This window comes from Tasmannia lanceolata, unplaced genomic scaffold (genome assembly GCF_043159265.1).
Source record: "Tasmannia lanceolata isolate RefF3 unplaced genomic scaffold, GAP_Taslan_0.1 ptg000008l, whole genome shotgun sequence".
Lineage (NCBI taxonomy): Eukaryota > Viridiplantae > Streptophyta > Magnoliopsida > Canellales > Winteraceae > Tasmannia > Tasmannia lanceolata.
Window position 1 is genome coordinate 13,960,305 of NW_027518685.1, and position 17,876 is coordinate 13,978,180.

General features: G+C 36.7%; 1 protein-coding gene and 1 non-coding gene across 2 annotated transcripts; one reads left to right on the forward strand and one right to left on the reverse strand.

Annotated features, from left to right (window-relative positions):
* LOC143885645 (U5 spliceosomal RNA) lies at nucleotides 1-111 on the reverse strand. Its single transcript, XR_013253523.1, has one exon. It is a non-coding gene; the product is annotated as a U5 spliceosomal RNA (small nuclear RNA).
* Nucleotides 112-3,904: 3,793 nt separating this feature from the next.
* Nucleotides 3,905-12,012, forward strand: LOC143884457 (putative boron transporter 2). The gene is made up of 12 exons (XM_077388046.1): nucleotides 3,905-5,211; nucleotides 5,523-5,605; nucleotides 5,727-5,919; nucleotides 6,042-6,180; nucleotides 7,068-7,233; nucleotides 7,484-7,650; nucleotides 8,646-8,819; nucleotides 10,258-10,353; nucleotides 10,445-10,582; nucleotides 10,678-10,997; nucleotides 11,101-11,371; nucleotides 11,451-12,012. Exons 1-12 carry the CDS (start codon nucleotides 5,108-5,110, stop codon nucleotides 11,772-11,774), a joined length of 2,175 nt encoding a protein of 724 aa, XP_077244161.1. The 5' UTR covers nucleotides 3,905-5,107; the 3' UTR covers nucleotides 11,775-12,012.
* The last annotated feature ends 5,864 nt before the right edge of the window (nucleotides 12,013-17,876 follow it).

A 17,876-nucleotide genomic window follows, 5' to 3' on the forward strand; every position in this document is an offset into this window, starting at 1 on the left:
AGGGTGAAAAAACCCCTCCAAAAATAGGCGTATGCCTCTTGAGGTGGCGAACACACGGTATTCTTTAGTAGAAGGCGACAGAATAGTTCGCTCTGTGCTAACCACGAGGGGGCATGGATTTAAACGTCCTTCTCCTTTCTATTATATACAAGTGCTAGTAGTGGAGATTTCTCCAATCATCCGATGTGGGACTAAAAGGTCTCAGCAACTACTACTCTTGCAGTCTTTCAACACAGACTAAGGCAGCTTACCCAATAAATGCTTATGGTCACTGTGGTGTGGACCCACGTATGCAACATGAACGTGGATCTGGTCTTTTGATTCAACACAGGACCCCAAGTTTGGAAAAAATCTAAACCGTTGATTCTTTTAGGCTTCTATCTAAAATAAATGGACTTTGTTGAGACGGTCCGATGGGGGCTCCCTTGTTTTTAGCAAGGACGCGTTCCAATTTATTATTATTATTATTATTATGTTCCAATGACTTGGCAAGTCACATAATCTTAGTGATAAAGCAATTTTGTATATATATGAAAGCAGTCTTGCTAAACATGAAAATGTGAAAGCGATTAGCATTGCTCCTTCTATAATCATAATAATTATTAGGAAAAATTATTAAAAAAATGCGAAGTTTTGCTGAAATTATGAATCAAGGGCAGACTTTTGAAAATCATGAGAGAGGAGCTGTCAGGTGCGTCGATATGTTTTAGGACAAGAATACAATTCTTGGATTTACCTCAACCTTTTAGGCACGGATCCCAATGCCATTTCACCTACCCTTTTCACTTTTTATTTTCTTCTTCCCCAAGCCTTCCAAACGGTAAAAGTCCATACCCATTGCCATTGTCATTGCCATTACCATTGCCATTAGGAAAAAACTCCATTGTCATTGCTATTAGGAAAAAAAGTCCATTGGTTCTCTTTATTTTGCTTTGGATAATAATAAACCTAGGGAAATGTTATCAGCACTACTGTATTTTGATGAGGGCCCTCCTCACTTTATTAAATGTACAGTATGGCTCGCACCATGGGATGATCCAAACCATCCATTAGATGGGAAACAGCCTAAATAGATTGTGCCCCAAAAATCATTTCCATAGGTTGATCCTTACCCTCCGATCTGTGCGGGCCATACCTTACTTTTAATAAAGTGAGGAGTGCCCTCATCAAAATACAATAGTGCTGATAACATTTCCCTAAACCTATGCTATGATATGTCCATTGTCCTCTATTTTGCTTTGGATAATAATGGAACCACTCTTTCCATATTTGGCCGGTGGTGTATATGTGTTGGACAGTGATGATATTCTGTGATGGTATCATTATTTTAGACCATGGAATCACTATAATTTTTCTTTTGGAACAACAATTCTGATTTTGGCAGCACTTTTTTAAATCTTGGAACTACTATCTTGGAAATGGAACCACTATTTCTGACTTAGGAACTACTCTTTTCATACTGGAACCACTCTTTCGATATTGGAATCACTCTTTTCATAAATGCAAAGCCACTCTTTTCATACTAGAATCACTATTTTGCTATTGGAACCACTCTTTTCATAATGGAACCACTATTTTCATATTGGAACCACTCTTTTGATATTAGAACCACTCTTTTTATCATGAAACCACTCTTTTCGTACTGGAAGATATAAAGTGAAAAGGGCAGGTGAAATGGCATTTTGATCAGTGCTAAAAGATGGAGGGAAAAGCAAGAAGGGTATTCTTGTCCTAAAACACATCTGACCGTACCTGACAATTCGTCAATCATGATTTTCAAAAGTTTGCCCTTGATTCATAATTTCAGCAAAACTTTGCATTTTTTAAATAAATTTCCCTAATTATTATATTGAAAAATGCGGAAAAAGGATCTCATTGTCTTTGAATATGTAAGGATAGAAAAGCCTTACGTCGAAATGCCTGAAAGAGCTATGTCATAGGCTCAAAAGATTAATTAAAGCCCAATCCACGTGATGTGAATAGTACTTACTTTCTACTAATTAATATAATAACCAGTTAATTTTAAATTATTATAAGTTATCGTTGCCAAAAGCAAATCAGAATTAAATAAACCAATATCTCACTTCAGTTGCCTCAATAGAAAGGGACAAATAACTGTACGCTATTTAGTGAAATAAACTCGTCACCGATGGAAAAAAGACTAATTCTGCCCTCGTTTTTTCTTAAAATTCCAATGACAAAATCCTAGAATTCACTTCTCCACCACAGTCATGTTTGTCAAACAACATGAATGTAGATTTTCATGCTTGCAAAACATGCGCTAAGTAGTTGTGAAATGATAAAATCCTTAATAACCCAATTAGGGATCATTTGGATACATGGATTTTATAATCCGGATTGAAAAATCATGAATTTTACAGGCTAAAATTCAAGTTTAGAGTGTAAACTCTAGGATTGTAAAATCCATATATCCAAACTGCCAATTAGAGAGAGTTATTGCTAGGATTCTCTTGCTCTGTATGGTTGCCAGGTTTTTTTTGTTCCCGGGAGTTATGTGAGAGAAAAAAATACCCTGGGAGATAGGTGGGAAAAAAAAAGTCCTGGAAGTATCCTGGTAAAATAAAAATCCCATGTTTGGTTATGTGGGAGAAAAAAATACCCTGGGAGATATGGTGGGAAAACAAAAAACCTTTGTTTGGTTGCTTGAATTGTTGGGTAGAAAAAAATTCTTCTCAAGCTTATTTTTGGTTCCTGAGTTTATTTTTGTTCCTGAGTTATCTTGGGATGGGATGAAAAGGCAATCATTACAAAAGTGGGATTAAAAAATTCACCCCACAAGTAATCATTACAAGAGTGGGATTAAAATAAACCTAGTGCTAAAAGGCAACCAAACATGGGATGGGACCAAAATTTAACTTACTCTCCCACAAAACTCCCAGGAACAAAAAAAACCCGGCAACCAAACAAAGCATAGAATCCATCTAGAAGAAAATGCTAATGGATGAATGAATTATTGAAGAGATTACGAAATAAAGCCAATCCCTTGAGAGAACAAGTTGGATTTTGAAGTTCTTTCTTGTACTCTCATTTGCATCTTATAATCTCCTTCACCTCCTCTCCAATTTACATTCTTCAGGAATTTTGTCATGTTGAGTTTTAAAAACAGGAAATAGTAATAATAATAACCAACTTTAACTGTTTGAGGGTTAAGTGTGTGCTCAAAATCGGCCATTCATTTTTTTGTGAAGGGCTGAGATTAATCTCACCGAAAAATATGTTTTTTTAATCTCAGCCCTACACAAAAGCGTGAAAGGCTGAAACCATCTCATTAAACCATGCCCTTTGTTTGGTACCCAAAATGTCCATTTGGTATTATAAAATATAGACTGCTGATATACCCACAACCATCTTTTGATAAGGACGAACTCACCTTGTTTTACATATTTTAACGGCTCAGTAGCCAGTCAGAAAAAAAATGTAAAACAAAGGGATTAGTCCCATCATCAAAACATGGTTGTGCACTTGTGCGGATCTCAGTAGCTGATGCTATTTGGCTACTGATATTTGCACTACCATGTTTTGATAATTACAGTAACCCACCTTGTCTTTTACTATGTATCCAGCTGTGAAATGATAATCACAATTTCCGAAGATAGATGCTCTAGAAAGCGAGCATCTATCTTCGGAAATTGTTGATAACCATTTCACAGTTGGTTAAATATTAAAAAAACAAGGTGAGTTAGTGCATATATCAAAACACGGTAGTGCCAATATGTGATATGAGAAAGAAAAAACAAGATAAAGTTAAAAACTTATTTTTCTAAAAACCCATTTTTTTTCTAAGTTCAACAAAATTACATTTCAGTTGCAACTGTTTTCATATTTTATGTATTTTTATCAACTCTTGAACCATCTATATATATTCTTTCTCCCTACACCCACTTTCACACAGGCTGATTTCTCATTTCTCTCAACTTTCCTTGCTTAGACTCTCATCACATTCCTCAAAATACTTTCTGGGTACATTTAAATCACTTGATTTTCTGTAAACTGCATGCTATTCTGCTAATCTTGTTGGTGCTTTTTTGTTGTGGATTATGTAAGAAGATTATAATCTGTTTTCTGTGTCTAGAGTTTCTCATTTTGCTGCTATTTGAAAAGGGCTTTTATTTGAATCATGTAGAGTTCAAAGGATTTATTGGTTGCTTGTCTTTTGTTGTGTGCCGACCCCAACTAGTTTGGGACAAAGGCTTTGTTGAGTTGAGTTGAGTTGTCTTTTGTTGTGTCGGTGTCTATTTTGTTCAGATTTCTAGTCTTTTGATATGGCAATTCCCATTTTATTGTTCTAATTCACATCTAATAAATTCCTGCTCATGGGTTTTCGTTAATCTTTTGATTTCCAATGCCCATTCTCTTTAACTTGTTCTAATTCACACCAAATCAATTTCTGCTAATGGGTTTTCGTTAATTTCGTGGTATCAAACTTGTAGACCCTTGTAGTCCACTGAGGAGGATTTTCTGTGAGTTATAACAACAGTCTGTTCATGTAATTGACTACTTAGTTTCTGAGCCATTTATGTTTCTTTTTGAGCAATCGGATTTGGTTGTTACTGATTGATGAGTAAAAGTTTTTTATTATTGAAAGAGGGGGAGATGGATCCGATGTCTGTTGAGTTCGTTTGTTAGTTGATAATTTGATCAGATGGAGAGCATTCGTTAATTATGTTAGTTAGGTTGAACTTTGAGCCCTACCATTACTGATTTGTGGAGAGATGGAATTCAAGTAAGCAAGATTGGTAGCTCCATTCTTTTAAAAAAAAAAATTTCATTCATATGCAGTCAATTGTTTGTATTCTTTGAGATGTAGTATTCAAACTTGTACAGATTAATTCATGGAACTGTTCAAGGGTCAGTTTTTTATCCCTGATTCTTTAAGTATCAAGCTTTCATGTTCATCTGCCCATAGTTGTTCTCACTTCCCATAGGAAAGATGAAATTGATTTAAGGTATACGTGATGCAAGTTTACGTATCGTAATGGCCTCTCGAGTTCCATAAAATTGTGTCCGAGTTAGTGTTGTTTGTAGGTCTCTTGTATCTCTTGTTTGAGTCTCAAAGCCTTCAAATTTTGTCTATCCCCTTTTAAACATGGAGGAAACATTTGTGCCTTTCCGCGGAATCAAGAATGATCTGGAAGGAAGATTACTATGCTACAAACAAGATTGGACAGGTGGTTTCCGTGCGGGTTTCAGGTATTAATTTTCTAAAAGGCTTATCTTCCATCAAGAGCATTTTTTTTCTTTTATTTCATGATATAGAGATGCTAGTATTGAGGTCTTAGTGAATATGTAATTTTGCATTTAAGATCTCTTTTTTTAATGGTGCATTTAAGAAATCAATATTCAAAATTTGCATATTTTTTTTTTAAATTTATTTTTGACCATGCTTGGCCCTTAAGAACAAAACATTGGTAGGTAGTCCCTTTATATAATCAGATTATGGGGATTTTAGTTTTTAGTTATTTAATTTTCCCATGAAGAAATGGCATGCTTTGATTATGCAGGATCCTTGCTCCCACAACATACATATTCTTTGCTTCAGCTATTCCAGTCATATCATTTGGGGAGCAACTGGAGAGGAATACAAGTAGGAGGACTTCTTGAAACAATATTCTTACTTTAAGCCTTTCTTCAAGTTTCTTCACTACTGTGTTTAACTTAGCATGGGTTCAAATTCTAAATGGCATGCTTCATTTGGGCTGTCACAGATGGGACTATAACTGCAGTTCAAACACTTGCCTCTACGGCACTTTGTGGCATCATACACTCAATAATTGGAGGACAGCCATTGCTTATATTAGGGGTTGCCGAGCCAACGGTACTAATGTACACGTTCATGTTTGACTTTGTGAAGGACAGAGAAGATTTGGGGCAAAATTTGTTCTTAGCCTGGACAGGATGGTACATCATATGCTCTTGCACTGTGACTCATAATCCAGTAGACCTATTTTTCAATCACACTTCTGATGGATGTCAAACTAATTTCTTGTGTTAATTTTTTTCTTTAATTTTTCGGGCTTTAGGGTTTGTGTGTGGACGGCATTGTTGCTCTTCTTGCTGGCTATTTTGGGTGCATGCTCCATTATCAATAGATTTACCCGCATAGCCGGTGAACTGTTCGGTCTGCTGATAGCGATGCTCTTCATGCAACAGGCTATTCGTGTGAGGATTCCTTATTCTCCTCTCTATCTATAGATGATATTTAAGTTATTTTTTACCAAGACTAATTGGTTGAAGATCTTGCTATTTAATTGGATTCAGATGTGCTATGTAGCTGATTATTATTTGTGGAGAATTTTCTTTTAAAACAGTTGCATCACATTAGGAATTTAAAAGAAATGACTTGGCAGAATCCTTAGCTAATGAAGGTGTTTCTGGATTGGAGTTTTTTATTGTGCAAGCTTTGCCCTTAGTGTAATCTTTCTTGTGATTGTTTACTCCGTGCGCTGCTTATCCAAAAAAAGAAAGATAACCTATTGTCCTTTTCCTTGAAACTATGTATATGTTAGTTGAATTGCAGATGTTAATCCCACATCAAATGCTGGCCAACTTAGCTAGAACTCAAGGTAAGAGCTAGTTGTGTTTGTGAAACAACCAATTAGTCCAAAAGCTTAAGCCGTTAGAGTTGGTGTTATTTAATCATTTATACTTCACACTCCCCCTCACGTGTGGGTTGGCCCTACATATGGCACATGTGGCCCCTCTTTTGGGTTGACAGTACATGTGGATTTTTAATACCAAGGAGTTGTTGGGTTTTGAGCCTAGGACTTGCCAGGAGGCAATAGCTCTGACACCATGTGAAACAACCAATTGCTCAGAAAGCTTAAGCTGATAGAGTTGGTGTTATTTAATCATTTATACTTTGCAGTGTTCAACTGCATAGCTCAAGAAAGAACTGTGAATTGACCAACAGAAATCAGTGCCATGAATACTGCATCATATTAATATGTTTTCAGATTGAAGTCCTATGAAGTTATTCTAACATCAGACTGAATCCTTTATTAACTACTCTGCTCTTTAATTTGAAGTTCATGAATTTTCTTCTGTAGGGAGTTGTGGATGAGTTTGGTATACCAGACAGAGAAAACCCTAGTCAGACTGCATTACTTCCATCATGGCGCTTTGGAAATGGAATGTTTGCATTGGTTATGTCCTTTGGCCTTCTTTTTACTGCACTAAGGAGTCGTAAAGCTCGATCGTGGCGCTATGGGACAGGTATAATAACTTGGATTAACAAATAATGTGCCACATGAGAAAATATGCATTCATATTAAGTTATGGTTTTTTGCCAGTCATCTAACTCTTTAAAGATTCAGTTTCTGCACTTTCTGGTTTCATAAGTTCCTTAGTCCTAACTTGGTGATTCTCAGATTTTCTATACTTGTTACTAGCAATAAAAAATTGCATTTGCATGTACTTCTCATTGTAATTCATCATAGTAGTAATGACAGACTGAAATTTATAGCGTGGGTACGAGGATTCATCGCGGATTATGGGGTACCTCTGATGGTGCTTGTATGGACTGCTGTATCTTATATACCATCCAAAGATGTTCCGAGTGGGATTCCTAGGCGCCTTTTTAGCCCAAACCCATGGTCTTCAGGTGCTTATTCAAATTGGACTGTGATCAAGGTAATTGCTACCTTCTCTATCCCATTTAATATTTTCAACTGCTTTTCTCAAGTGAGCTCATACTCATCATCACCCACATCCACCTTGTGAAAGAGTTTTTGCAAATATCTATGGGCAATCAATAGGAACAGTTTATACAATTTTGTCTATGTTATCAGGTCTCATTTCTTAATTTATATTATAGTCTATAACATAGTTACCAGGGTGGGAAACGAATTCGGGAAACGAAATGTGAAACGGAAACGGGAAACGCATAAAAAAAAATACAGGGGAAACGGGAAACGGGAAACGGGAAACGAGAAACAATAGAAAATCGTGCGAGAAACGTCTTAGGAAATCATGTGTTTTTTCCAAAATGATTTTCGTAAGTTCCACACATGTTTCCTACACATTTCATATGGGTTTTCTACCAGTGTTGCATACGTTTATCACGCGTTTACACATTATTTACATAAGTTTTCTATATGTTTTTCATGTGTTTCAGGAACATTTTTCCAATTTTGTATCATATTTTGGAAACGTTTCCGAAACGTGTTTCCCTCATTTTAGGGGAAACGAGTTTCCCAACCACGAGAAACGCGTTTTAGGCGAAACGAACCACTCCATTGTTTCTCCACTCCTGAAATAGCTTCTACTCTTCAGTTGTTAAGCATGATGTAAATTAGCTTCCACTTATTGGTTGTTAAGTATTGTTAAAGTATAAAAGATAAATAACGCCTTTCTCTAACAGCTTAAGCTTTTGGAGAAGTTGGTAAGTTAACATGGTATCAGAGCCAAAGGTCTCGAGTTCAAACCTCCCGGATACCAAAAATCCACATGCGATGGTCGCCCCAAAGTGGGACCACAGGTGCCAAGTGGGCCACACGTGCAGGGGAGTGTTAAAGTATAAAAGATAAATAACGCCTTTCTCCAACAGCTTAAGCTTTTGGAGAAGTTGGTAAGTTAACAAGTATGATGCATATTCGTCTAGAAATTTACATTTGATTGCTTCACAGGAAATGTTGAATGTACCGCTGCTATATATTGTCGGAGCATTTATTCCAGCCACCATGATTGCCGTGCTCTACTACTTTGATCATAGTGTTGCATCTCAACTTGCTCAGCAAAAGGAGTTCAATCTGAAGAAACCACCTTCTTTTCATTATGATCTTCTTCTTTTGGGTTTCCTGGTAAGCTATTGGTATTGAAATTTTTGTTTACTTCATCGTTCTAAAGGGTGCAATTTGGAAAAATGAACTTCTATTTAGCCTTATAGCTTGTCTCTTTGGGACATTTTGTTCTTGCCTTTCTTTAATGCATTTCAGTTGGACATAAAATAGTAAAGGACTACACATGTGTCGGAGTGGATGCTCACTTGTATCTAATATACATGTAACCTAGAGAGTAGTGTCTTACACAATACACACAAAGTAAGAGGTATTCTTTACTGATATTTCCAGAAAAATAAGAAATTTTTAGTCACTTTTCATTTTCTATTATATAAGCATCTATTGAAATGAGACAACAAACTCTAACTATAGTTAAAGATCATCATGATTTCAAAATTTAGATTCTAATGAAGGTTCCTATGAGTGTCTGTTTTTTGTTGTCTGAAACCAAGATATATGTCATTTCCAAAAAGATTTAAACCTTCGATTGCTATTCTTCTTGCATGACTGTTGTTTTGCAAGAATCAAGTTTATAACAGAAAACGAAGTTTTTCTGTACTATAAACCTTGTTTTGAAGTTCTATCATGGTTATGGATTTTAATTTTTTATCGAGACATTTTTGAAAGAAAAAGTGCTTGATTGTCTAGCTATGTGTTTTGCTAAACCATCTCTAAATTTAGCTTCATGCTTTATTTATCAAGGGCATTGAGATCTCTTCAGAAAAAATGGGACATTTTTTACTTTGGTGCCAAACTAAGAAAGCCAGATTTTCAACCGCAAATTTCCATTTCCAGAGCTCTGTGGATAGCAATATTTTGGCCAAGTTATAACCAGAACACTATAAATCTCGTCAAACAGTTGATGTTCTTAAGTTTCATCATTAACACTTAATGACAGATGTGAGTGAAGATGTCTCAGGCTCTCAGCTCTTTTTTTGCTCTTAGCTTAATTTTGACGTGTTAACAAAATTACTAGGCAAAAGCATACAGTATTCTTTCAAAATGTGGAAAAAATCCCATTCGTCTTGATCTCTTGGGTGGTTATGCATAAGTGTTTGTGATTAGCTGATCCTTTTGTTTTTGTCAATTGCTGATATTTGTGAGCACCTGCGTTTGATTTCCTTTATAGTTTTAGCACACATAATTTCTCAAAATACAGCTGGAAATGGATGCATCCTTGCAAGATGTCTTCATCATCCAATCCTACAACAACCTGATTTATGCATCTACATACATACACATGTATATGTGACCTTGTATTTGTGCATTCTGTATGTTGAGTTCTTATTTATATTTGTTTGAGTGAGACTTTTCTTGAATTATGTTCTTCTTTATGAGGTCCGTGTTTAAACCTTTGAAGCATTGAATGCTGTGAATTCTTGACAGTTTGTTGCTCAACATACACCGCCTTACTAGTTTGGTAGGCATGTGATGATTTTTACTGTGCTTTGTGAGGCAGGTCATATTATGTGGCCTTATTGGCATCCCTCCTTCCAATGGTGTTATTCCCCAATCTCCAATGCATACGAAAAGCTTGGCTACTCTGAAACATCAGGTATGCATGACATCTAAACCAATATTTATATTCATCAATCAAGAGTTACATCTAGTATATTTTAACATGGGTGGTCCTTGCTTCGTAAAAGCTACTGCGCAATAAGCTTGTATCAACCGCACGCAGAAGTATCAGTAAAAATGCAAGCTTGGGTCAGTTCTATGGAAGCATGCAGGAAGCGTATAATCAAATGCAGACTCCATTGGTTTATCAAACTCCAGCCGCTCTGGTAAATTTAGCCAATAGCCATACCCATGATTTAAACCTATGCTGATAATACAGAAAATTATTGGTTCTATTATCTGACATTCATGCTTTGAGTAGGGACTAAGGGAGTTGAAAGAATCAACAATTCAGTTGGCTTCGACCACCGGCACCATCGATGCCCCTGTTGATGAATCTGTGTTTGATATGGAGAAGGATATTGATGATCTCCTCCCCGTTGAGGTCAAAGAACAACGCCTTAGCAATTTGCTTCAGGCTATGATGGTTGGTGCTTGTGTTGCAGCTATGCCTCTTTTGAAAAAAATCCCGACAGCAGTTCTTTGGGGGTATTTTGCCTTCATGGCGATCGAAAGCTTGCCAGGCAATCAGTTCTGGGAGAGGATATTATTGCTTTTCACCGCTCCAAGTCGAAGATACAAGTAAGTTATTCACTTATGCCTTGGCTATGAAAAATAGGCACTTTGATTTGGAAATACGTCATTATTTTTTTATTGATGAGTTGGTGATCCTTAATTTTTTCAGGGTGCTGGAGAAGTATCACGCCACATTTATCGAAACGGTGCCTTTCAAAGCAGTAGCCATATTCACCTTTTTTCAGACAACTTACCTGCTTGTATGTTTTGGCATTACATGGATTCCTGTAGCTGGGGTTTTATTCCCATTGCTAATTATGCTCCTAGTCCCGGTGAGGCAGTATCTGCTCCCCAAATTTTTTAAAGGCGCTCATCTCCAAGACTTGGATGCAGCAGAATATGAAGAAGTGCCGGCTGTAGCATACAACATCTCATTAACTGTAAGCTGGTTAGATACATTACTTAATCTAGCTTAAGTTTTGAAATTTCTGTACTTAGCTGATAATCCATATGTTTTAGGATGGAGATCCACATGCAATTGGAAGAACAAGAAATGGTCATACGGATGAGGGTGAAATGCTAGATGAGATTATCACTCGAAGCCGTGGTGAGATACGGCATACATACAGTCCAAAAGTAACAAGCTCAACTACAAATTCACAAGATGATTTGAAACCCACATACAGCCCACGGGTTTCAGAGAGGGCATTCAGCCCTCGCATGAGTGAGCTAAGGATGGAACGCAGTCCGAGGTTTGGCATGAAGGGGCCAGAATCAAAGCAAACACCCAGTCCTAGGGCTTCTACACTGGGACAGATCCCTCACAGTTCAACCCTTGGTTAAATCCTTAACACTAAATCCATGTAGTTTGTTGGTGTCACTCGAGTGGTCTCATATTGAATCCATGTAAGTTGTGTCAGTTGTGAACTTGTCAACTATTCTTGTTGGTAGTGTTTCTTTGCTGTGTAATGAACTCGAGGGGTCTCATGTTAACCTTTGTCAATAGTGTAAGCTGTTTTTGTTATGCCAACTTGCTTGCATCTCTGAAAACAATACGAGGTTGGAATATGTTATTATGCCACGATTCCCGTTTCTAGCAGAAAGCTACTAATTCCTATTTGAAATTCGCATTCTTTTGTTGAGTTTGATCCTATAATATATTCGAACATAAGCATTACTCTAGTTTAAGGTGAAGTTCATGAAACATGGCAGAATTCCCAAGTAAATTTCTTATTTTTTCTCAGGGAATTCAGAACTTGAAGCTTTGGAAAATGGATTAGAATCCAAAATCACTATGGAAGAGCTTTTGATATCAATTGTACCATGCAGAGTTGCTCCTAAGCACAATGACAAATATCTTTCTTGCAAATTTATCAACTTAGAGATTTCTTGGGAGATTTTCAAGTTTGTTCTTGGGAATTGGGATATAATTGGGAATACCCAACAGAAAATAAAAAACAGAATACAAAAAAGAAAGAAAAGCATACTAATACAGAAATTTTGTGAGCGTATTGGTATAATAATAATAAAATATTGGGAAATCTGAGGAAAATCTCGTTCTTGAGAATATCAGCAGCTAATATCATGAAAATATTGGGATCTCAGGGATATTTTTCACTATCCACCTAAGGTTACGTAGTATAAATCATGTTGCCACTTGTTTATTTTAAGACTGATCCTTTCAAATATGAAGACTTTATTATTGGTCAGCTCTTAATCTTCAAAGCTTTAATACAGTGAATCAAGAATGTTCCTTCTTATCTTGTGTAATTATTTAATATTTCTCAATTTGGGACAAAGGCTTTGTTGAGTTGAGTTGAGTTGAGTCTCAATTTGATAGATTTGTTGGATTTCTTACTTTGCCTCAAAATTTCTTGACACGCTGTTGTAGCTGAATGACCAAATACCAAAAGACAGCATTATATTTTAGAATCTAGAAGAAATTAGCATTGGAGAAATTAGAGGCCCAGCATGCATAGCTGGATTAGTCATTGTAGTTTCATTACGAAGTTACATAGCTCATTAAGAAGTTACATAGCTGAGAAAGCCATACCACCCTCAAGTAAGAAAGATTGAACATTAACTCGTACCCTACATAACAAAAAACATATCTTGTCATAAGCTAATTCTAACCCACACATCCTTTAGGTTATGCTCCGACACAAATCTTATGTTGAAAAATTGCAATTCCACTTATCATCTTAATTGGATCTCTCTATCTACTAATGTCTAATTTCATGGAAGTGTGGATACAATGACTGTGACATCTGACCCAGTTCATTGATTGATTTTGAGGTTGGCTTGTTCGAAAACTTCCAAAAAGTGCAAATAAAAGTAGTATCTCCATGATCGTGACAGAGCACCCGAGACATCCTGAGTCATGCATAGCTACACAATACTACTTGGTCAGACAATATTCTCTAGATGTATAGACAAGACTGCAATGCATAACATGCATAACTTATATTTACTTATAGAGTGATACCCTAGATTTACATATAGAGTGATACCCGTTATGTGATTTAGCAAGTACATGCATGCATATGTAACTACATACATATGCATGATGATATGTATATATACCTGAAGTACATGTAGTTCAAGATCCATGTTACATGAATTATTTTGAAGGGCGAAGTATCAGTGTCAGACACGTGTTGGATTCCAATAGTTTAGGATTCTCTGCAACACCAGTAGACCTCTTTTGTATGTTTTCTTTCTGAATACTACTACCAAAACTTTAAAATTACCACATGTTTTGAGTTTTATCCATCCTAATGGAAGTTTTTATATTGAATTAAAACGTTGTATTTAGTTAACCCATTTAAATTTTCAATATACTAATTTTTAAATCATTTTATTATGTAAAAAAATAATTTTTAAAAATTAATTAACATATTTTTGCAAATCCACAAATCTTTCTTTTTGTGGTTTACTGTTTATCGAATATGAAACTCCATATCTGTGTGGATTTCGACACTCGTATCCGTACTGATGCAACATAGATCAAGATTCAGGAAGCAAGAGAGGTGCTAAGACACATAGGTTTGTGTTTGTTGCATGTATTTTATATGTTTGTGCATATAACTGCATATTTAGGGAGGATGGTGATAAGAAATGTGGATTGTATGATGGGTTCTTCACATTGACTACAACTGTCCTGGTTAGGCTCTTTTTCTTTCAGTATATGTGAATGAATTGTGGGATTGAACCTCTAGCTCAATGGTCAAGGCTTTGTTCTTCAATCCGGAGGTGGGAGGTTCAATCCCAGCTTACCTACTAAAAAAATGTGAATGATTGTAGGAATATGTATTGCTTTTGCATGTTGCATCAACACTCTTGTGGACATCAAACCTTTATTTCTGATAATTTCCCTCTTTGACATTATCTCTGCCTGCCACAGATGAAGTTCATGTCCACCAGCATGCAATAATGATGGGAAATCTTTTTCTATTTCATTGCTAGTATCTAGCTTATTTACACCACTCTAGTTGTCCATGTCTCTCCTGATAAAGCCGGGGTGTCGTCCTATGCCTCAGTGGCAGCTGCCCCTCCCTCGACAAGTTGATGGTTGACACTCAGATAACATGTTCAAAGTGAATGTCTGAAACTTAAGGGAACCTTTATCGTATCTATTCATTTGTTCATTGGTGGAGGTATAGATAGTCTCATGATTATCCTTCCTTTCATGTTGTTCTTGTTTCTATACATCGTCAGTGGTGCCAGTCTACAGGTCTACTAATCTGGTGGGCTATGTTGCATAGGTGCAGGTAAGAGTGCCAGAAGTTACAAGTAACAATTGTCAAATTGTCAAATTCGCAAAACCTAGAAAGAAATGACTTATGGATTCAGTAATTTTTTTGAATGGTATGGATTCGGTAATATATTTTAATAAATTTTAAAATTTGATATGTCTGCATAAGAATATGATCATAACATGTTATATATTCGAAATTTTAATAGGCACACTGAAACCATAGATAGAATCTGGAAGTGTTGTGTTGTGATTGAATCCATGGAGTGTCGGACTAGGGCACGCATTCAACGCTGGTACTTTGGCCATTTAGAAGAATCCATGTAACATAGCAGGTGGGGTTATGAGGACTATTATGCTAGTTGCTGCCATTATTATCATGTGTTGAAAATTTTCTTGGTCCTAGGATCATTATGCTTATTTCCTTAAATTTTTTCCATCAACTGATTGAAAACCATAAAAGGAGAAAAGCAAAGTAAAAAAGTAACACTCACTTGTGGACAAATGTGCTAGGCATCATTTCCTAGCCATAGATACTGTAAAAGGGCAGCCACTTGATTAGATAGGATCTCTTGGACTCTAGCTATTCAGCTATTTTGGCACACAAGTTATTGGAAGATGATACCATGTCTCCCACTATCCGTGCTACTTTTTCAGCAATAAGATAAATGATCTCAGTGGGAATATTGAACTGAGTGAGTAATTTGATTGTTGTTTGAGTACCTAGTCTTACTATCCCTATCCTTTTTCCTACTAAAGCAAAACTTTCTCATGGTTGGTAGCACTTTCCATTATATCACACAAGATAGTTTTGATTTTGTGAAATCTCCCATAGATTTGAGTGAAAAACCTTGTCTTTTAACCTCTTGCCATGGACTAATGCTACATGGAGTTCCATTAAATTGCATACCAATACATGATGGATTCAGGGAGTTTTTAAACAGTTGTTTAATTGCCTAGTTACTGGAAATAATTGAAGACCTAAGCATTGTTGGTGGGAATGTCCTTCAGTCAAGGCTATAAGAAAGAAGAAGAGAAGCTTCAAGGCGCGTAATCGCTTTCCTTAAGACAATATTCGCTCCCAGCAGTTGTGTGCAAAGGGGATCTGCGAATTGTCTCCAAGATACAATGAAGCCTTGTAGAACAATTCTACAAATGTTTGATGACGCTTTGCACAAGCAAAATCAAATCGAAAACACCTTTTAAGAACTTCAAGCCTTAGAGAAAAATCACTAAAACTGTTTATGCAGAAAACAGATTTTAGTGCTCTGTTTTATGAACAAAATTTAACTTGAAAAAACAAGTGAAAGAGAGATTGCTAGAGAAAGAAGAAAACTACAAGAATAACTGTTTTTCTCATTATTGAAAAGACAGATTTCTGCTCTTTTTATAGACATCCCTTTGATTGGTTTGAATAATGACCATTCGATCACAACTCTTTGTGATTTAAGTGTCTTTGATCACCCACAAAGTGTCCTTTGTGTTTGAAAAACATCCATGACTCATGGGAAGCAAAAGACATGAATAAAATGATGAAAAATGGAAGTGAAAAGCCATGTCTATTTTCTCCCAACGGATAGTTTTTCGAACAGCCGTGGTCGATCGTGCTGCTGCGCAGGGGCGGAGGCACATATAGCTTGAGGGGGGCCATGCCCCCCCCCCCCCCCCCCCCCCCCCCCCCCCCCCCTTACTTGGAAAATTCCTTTATATGGTGCATGGCTATACATGCATGCCAAGCTAGTTTAGTGGCCATGGCCCCCCCAATAACCAAAGCAGACAAGAGTAAATTAATCCGGCCCCCCCAACTGTAAATTCCTGGCTCCGCCCCTACTGCCGCAGTCGACCGCCGGCATGCTTCTGTCAATTTTATTTTTTACGTTCCAAAGAACCGCGATCGACCTCCGACACCTTCCTGGAAATCAATTAAGTTTTCAGTAACTAATCCGCGGTCGCCCGGTATACTCCAGTCGACTGTCCCTGTCTGAAAATAGTTTTTATATTTAAAATTAAAAAGTTGTAAAACCATTGGAATTTTCAAATACCACTTTGCATTTTGAAAATCTCTAACAAGCATTTCATACTTTCAAGTACATGTGGGAGTGATTGGGATTGAGAACCACATTGGGCCCTTATCTTAAGAGCCACATGCCTAATCTATAAGATTGATTGCTTACAAGACAAGTACTTTGAGAGATCTTTCATCAGGTCTCACCTTATTTGGTTCTTTGCCGTTGGCATGAAACCCATAACTCCATTAGAAAAAAAAAGGCTAGGAATCCTTCTAAGTGCAGAGAGTTTATAAAACAAACCACACGAAGTTTTCTGACACAAGTCTATGCCTATGCATTCCTTGCTTGGTTAGATACCTTGTCCAAAGCTCTTTCCACTCTAAAACAAAACATGTAGTGATTTAAAGGAACTTCTTAGCATAGTCGACCCAGAAGGAATCATCAAATGCCTAAAACAAACATTTATATGAACTTCTTGGTATAATCATCAAATGACTATACTCTGAAGGAAATTCTTAGTACAGTTACCAATCTGGTTCTTATCCTCCATCAAGTCTGAGCTAAGCTGAGATCTTTCTTTTCTTAATTTCACTAAAATGGGGCAAAGCCCAGTGACCGATATGATCAATAGAACAATAATCCATATTTAATGGGTAAAAACTTGGAGAAATTTTTTAGCTATAGCAATCAAAATGATGGGGGTTCACTGGTTAATTTGCCCAGACCTTTAAAAGGCAGTTTGGATTCATGGATTTTACAAGCAAAAAACTAGATTTTATAAGCTAAAACCATTTTATAAAATCCATCCAGGTTCTAGCTTGTAAAATCCAGGATTTTACAATCTAGGATTATGAAACCATGCATCCAAACTGACTCTTAAAAGTATGATGCCGATTAGGTGGGCCCCATCTCGTTCCATATTACCACAAAAACCAGCCCCAAATTTTTTTGTAGGCTTATCTTGGGCATGGGCCTTTATAAAATGTATGGGCCTTTACATTCAGTTACCTTTTAGTCTCAGCCCATGGGAGATACAGTGGGTATTTTATATTTTAGCCCGTTTCACCTCAGTGGAAACCTCTTCCGGACTACATGCATCGCCAATAAATCAGCCTTTCACTTTCTTATGAAGGGCTGAGATTAATCTCACTAGAATGCCTGGTTTTTAATCTCAGCCCTTCA

What these genes read in the sequence shown, in the direction of transcription:
- LOC143884457 (XM_077388046.1), top strand. Translation starts at nt 5,108, where the DNA reads ATGGAGGAAACATTTGTGCCTTTCCGCGGAATCAAGAATGATCTGGAA. An exon ending in GGTTTCCGTGCGGGTTTCAG is followed by an intron (nt 5,212 to 5,522) that starts GTATTAATTTTC and finishes TTGATTATGCAG; the next exon opens with GATCCTTGCTCCCACAACAT. An exon ending in GCTCCAAGTCGAAGATACAA is followed by an intron (nt 10,998 to 11,100) that starts GTAAGTTATTCA and finishes TAATTTTTTCAG; the next exon opens with GGTGCTGGAGAAGTATCACG.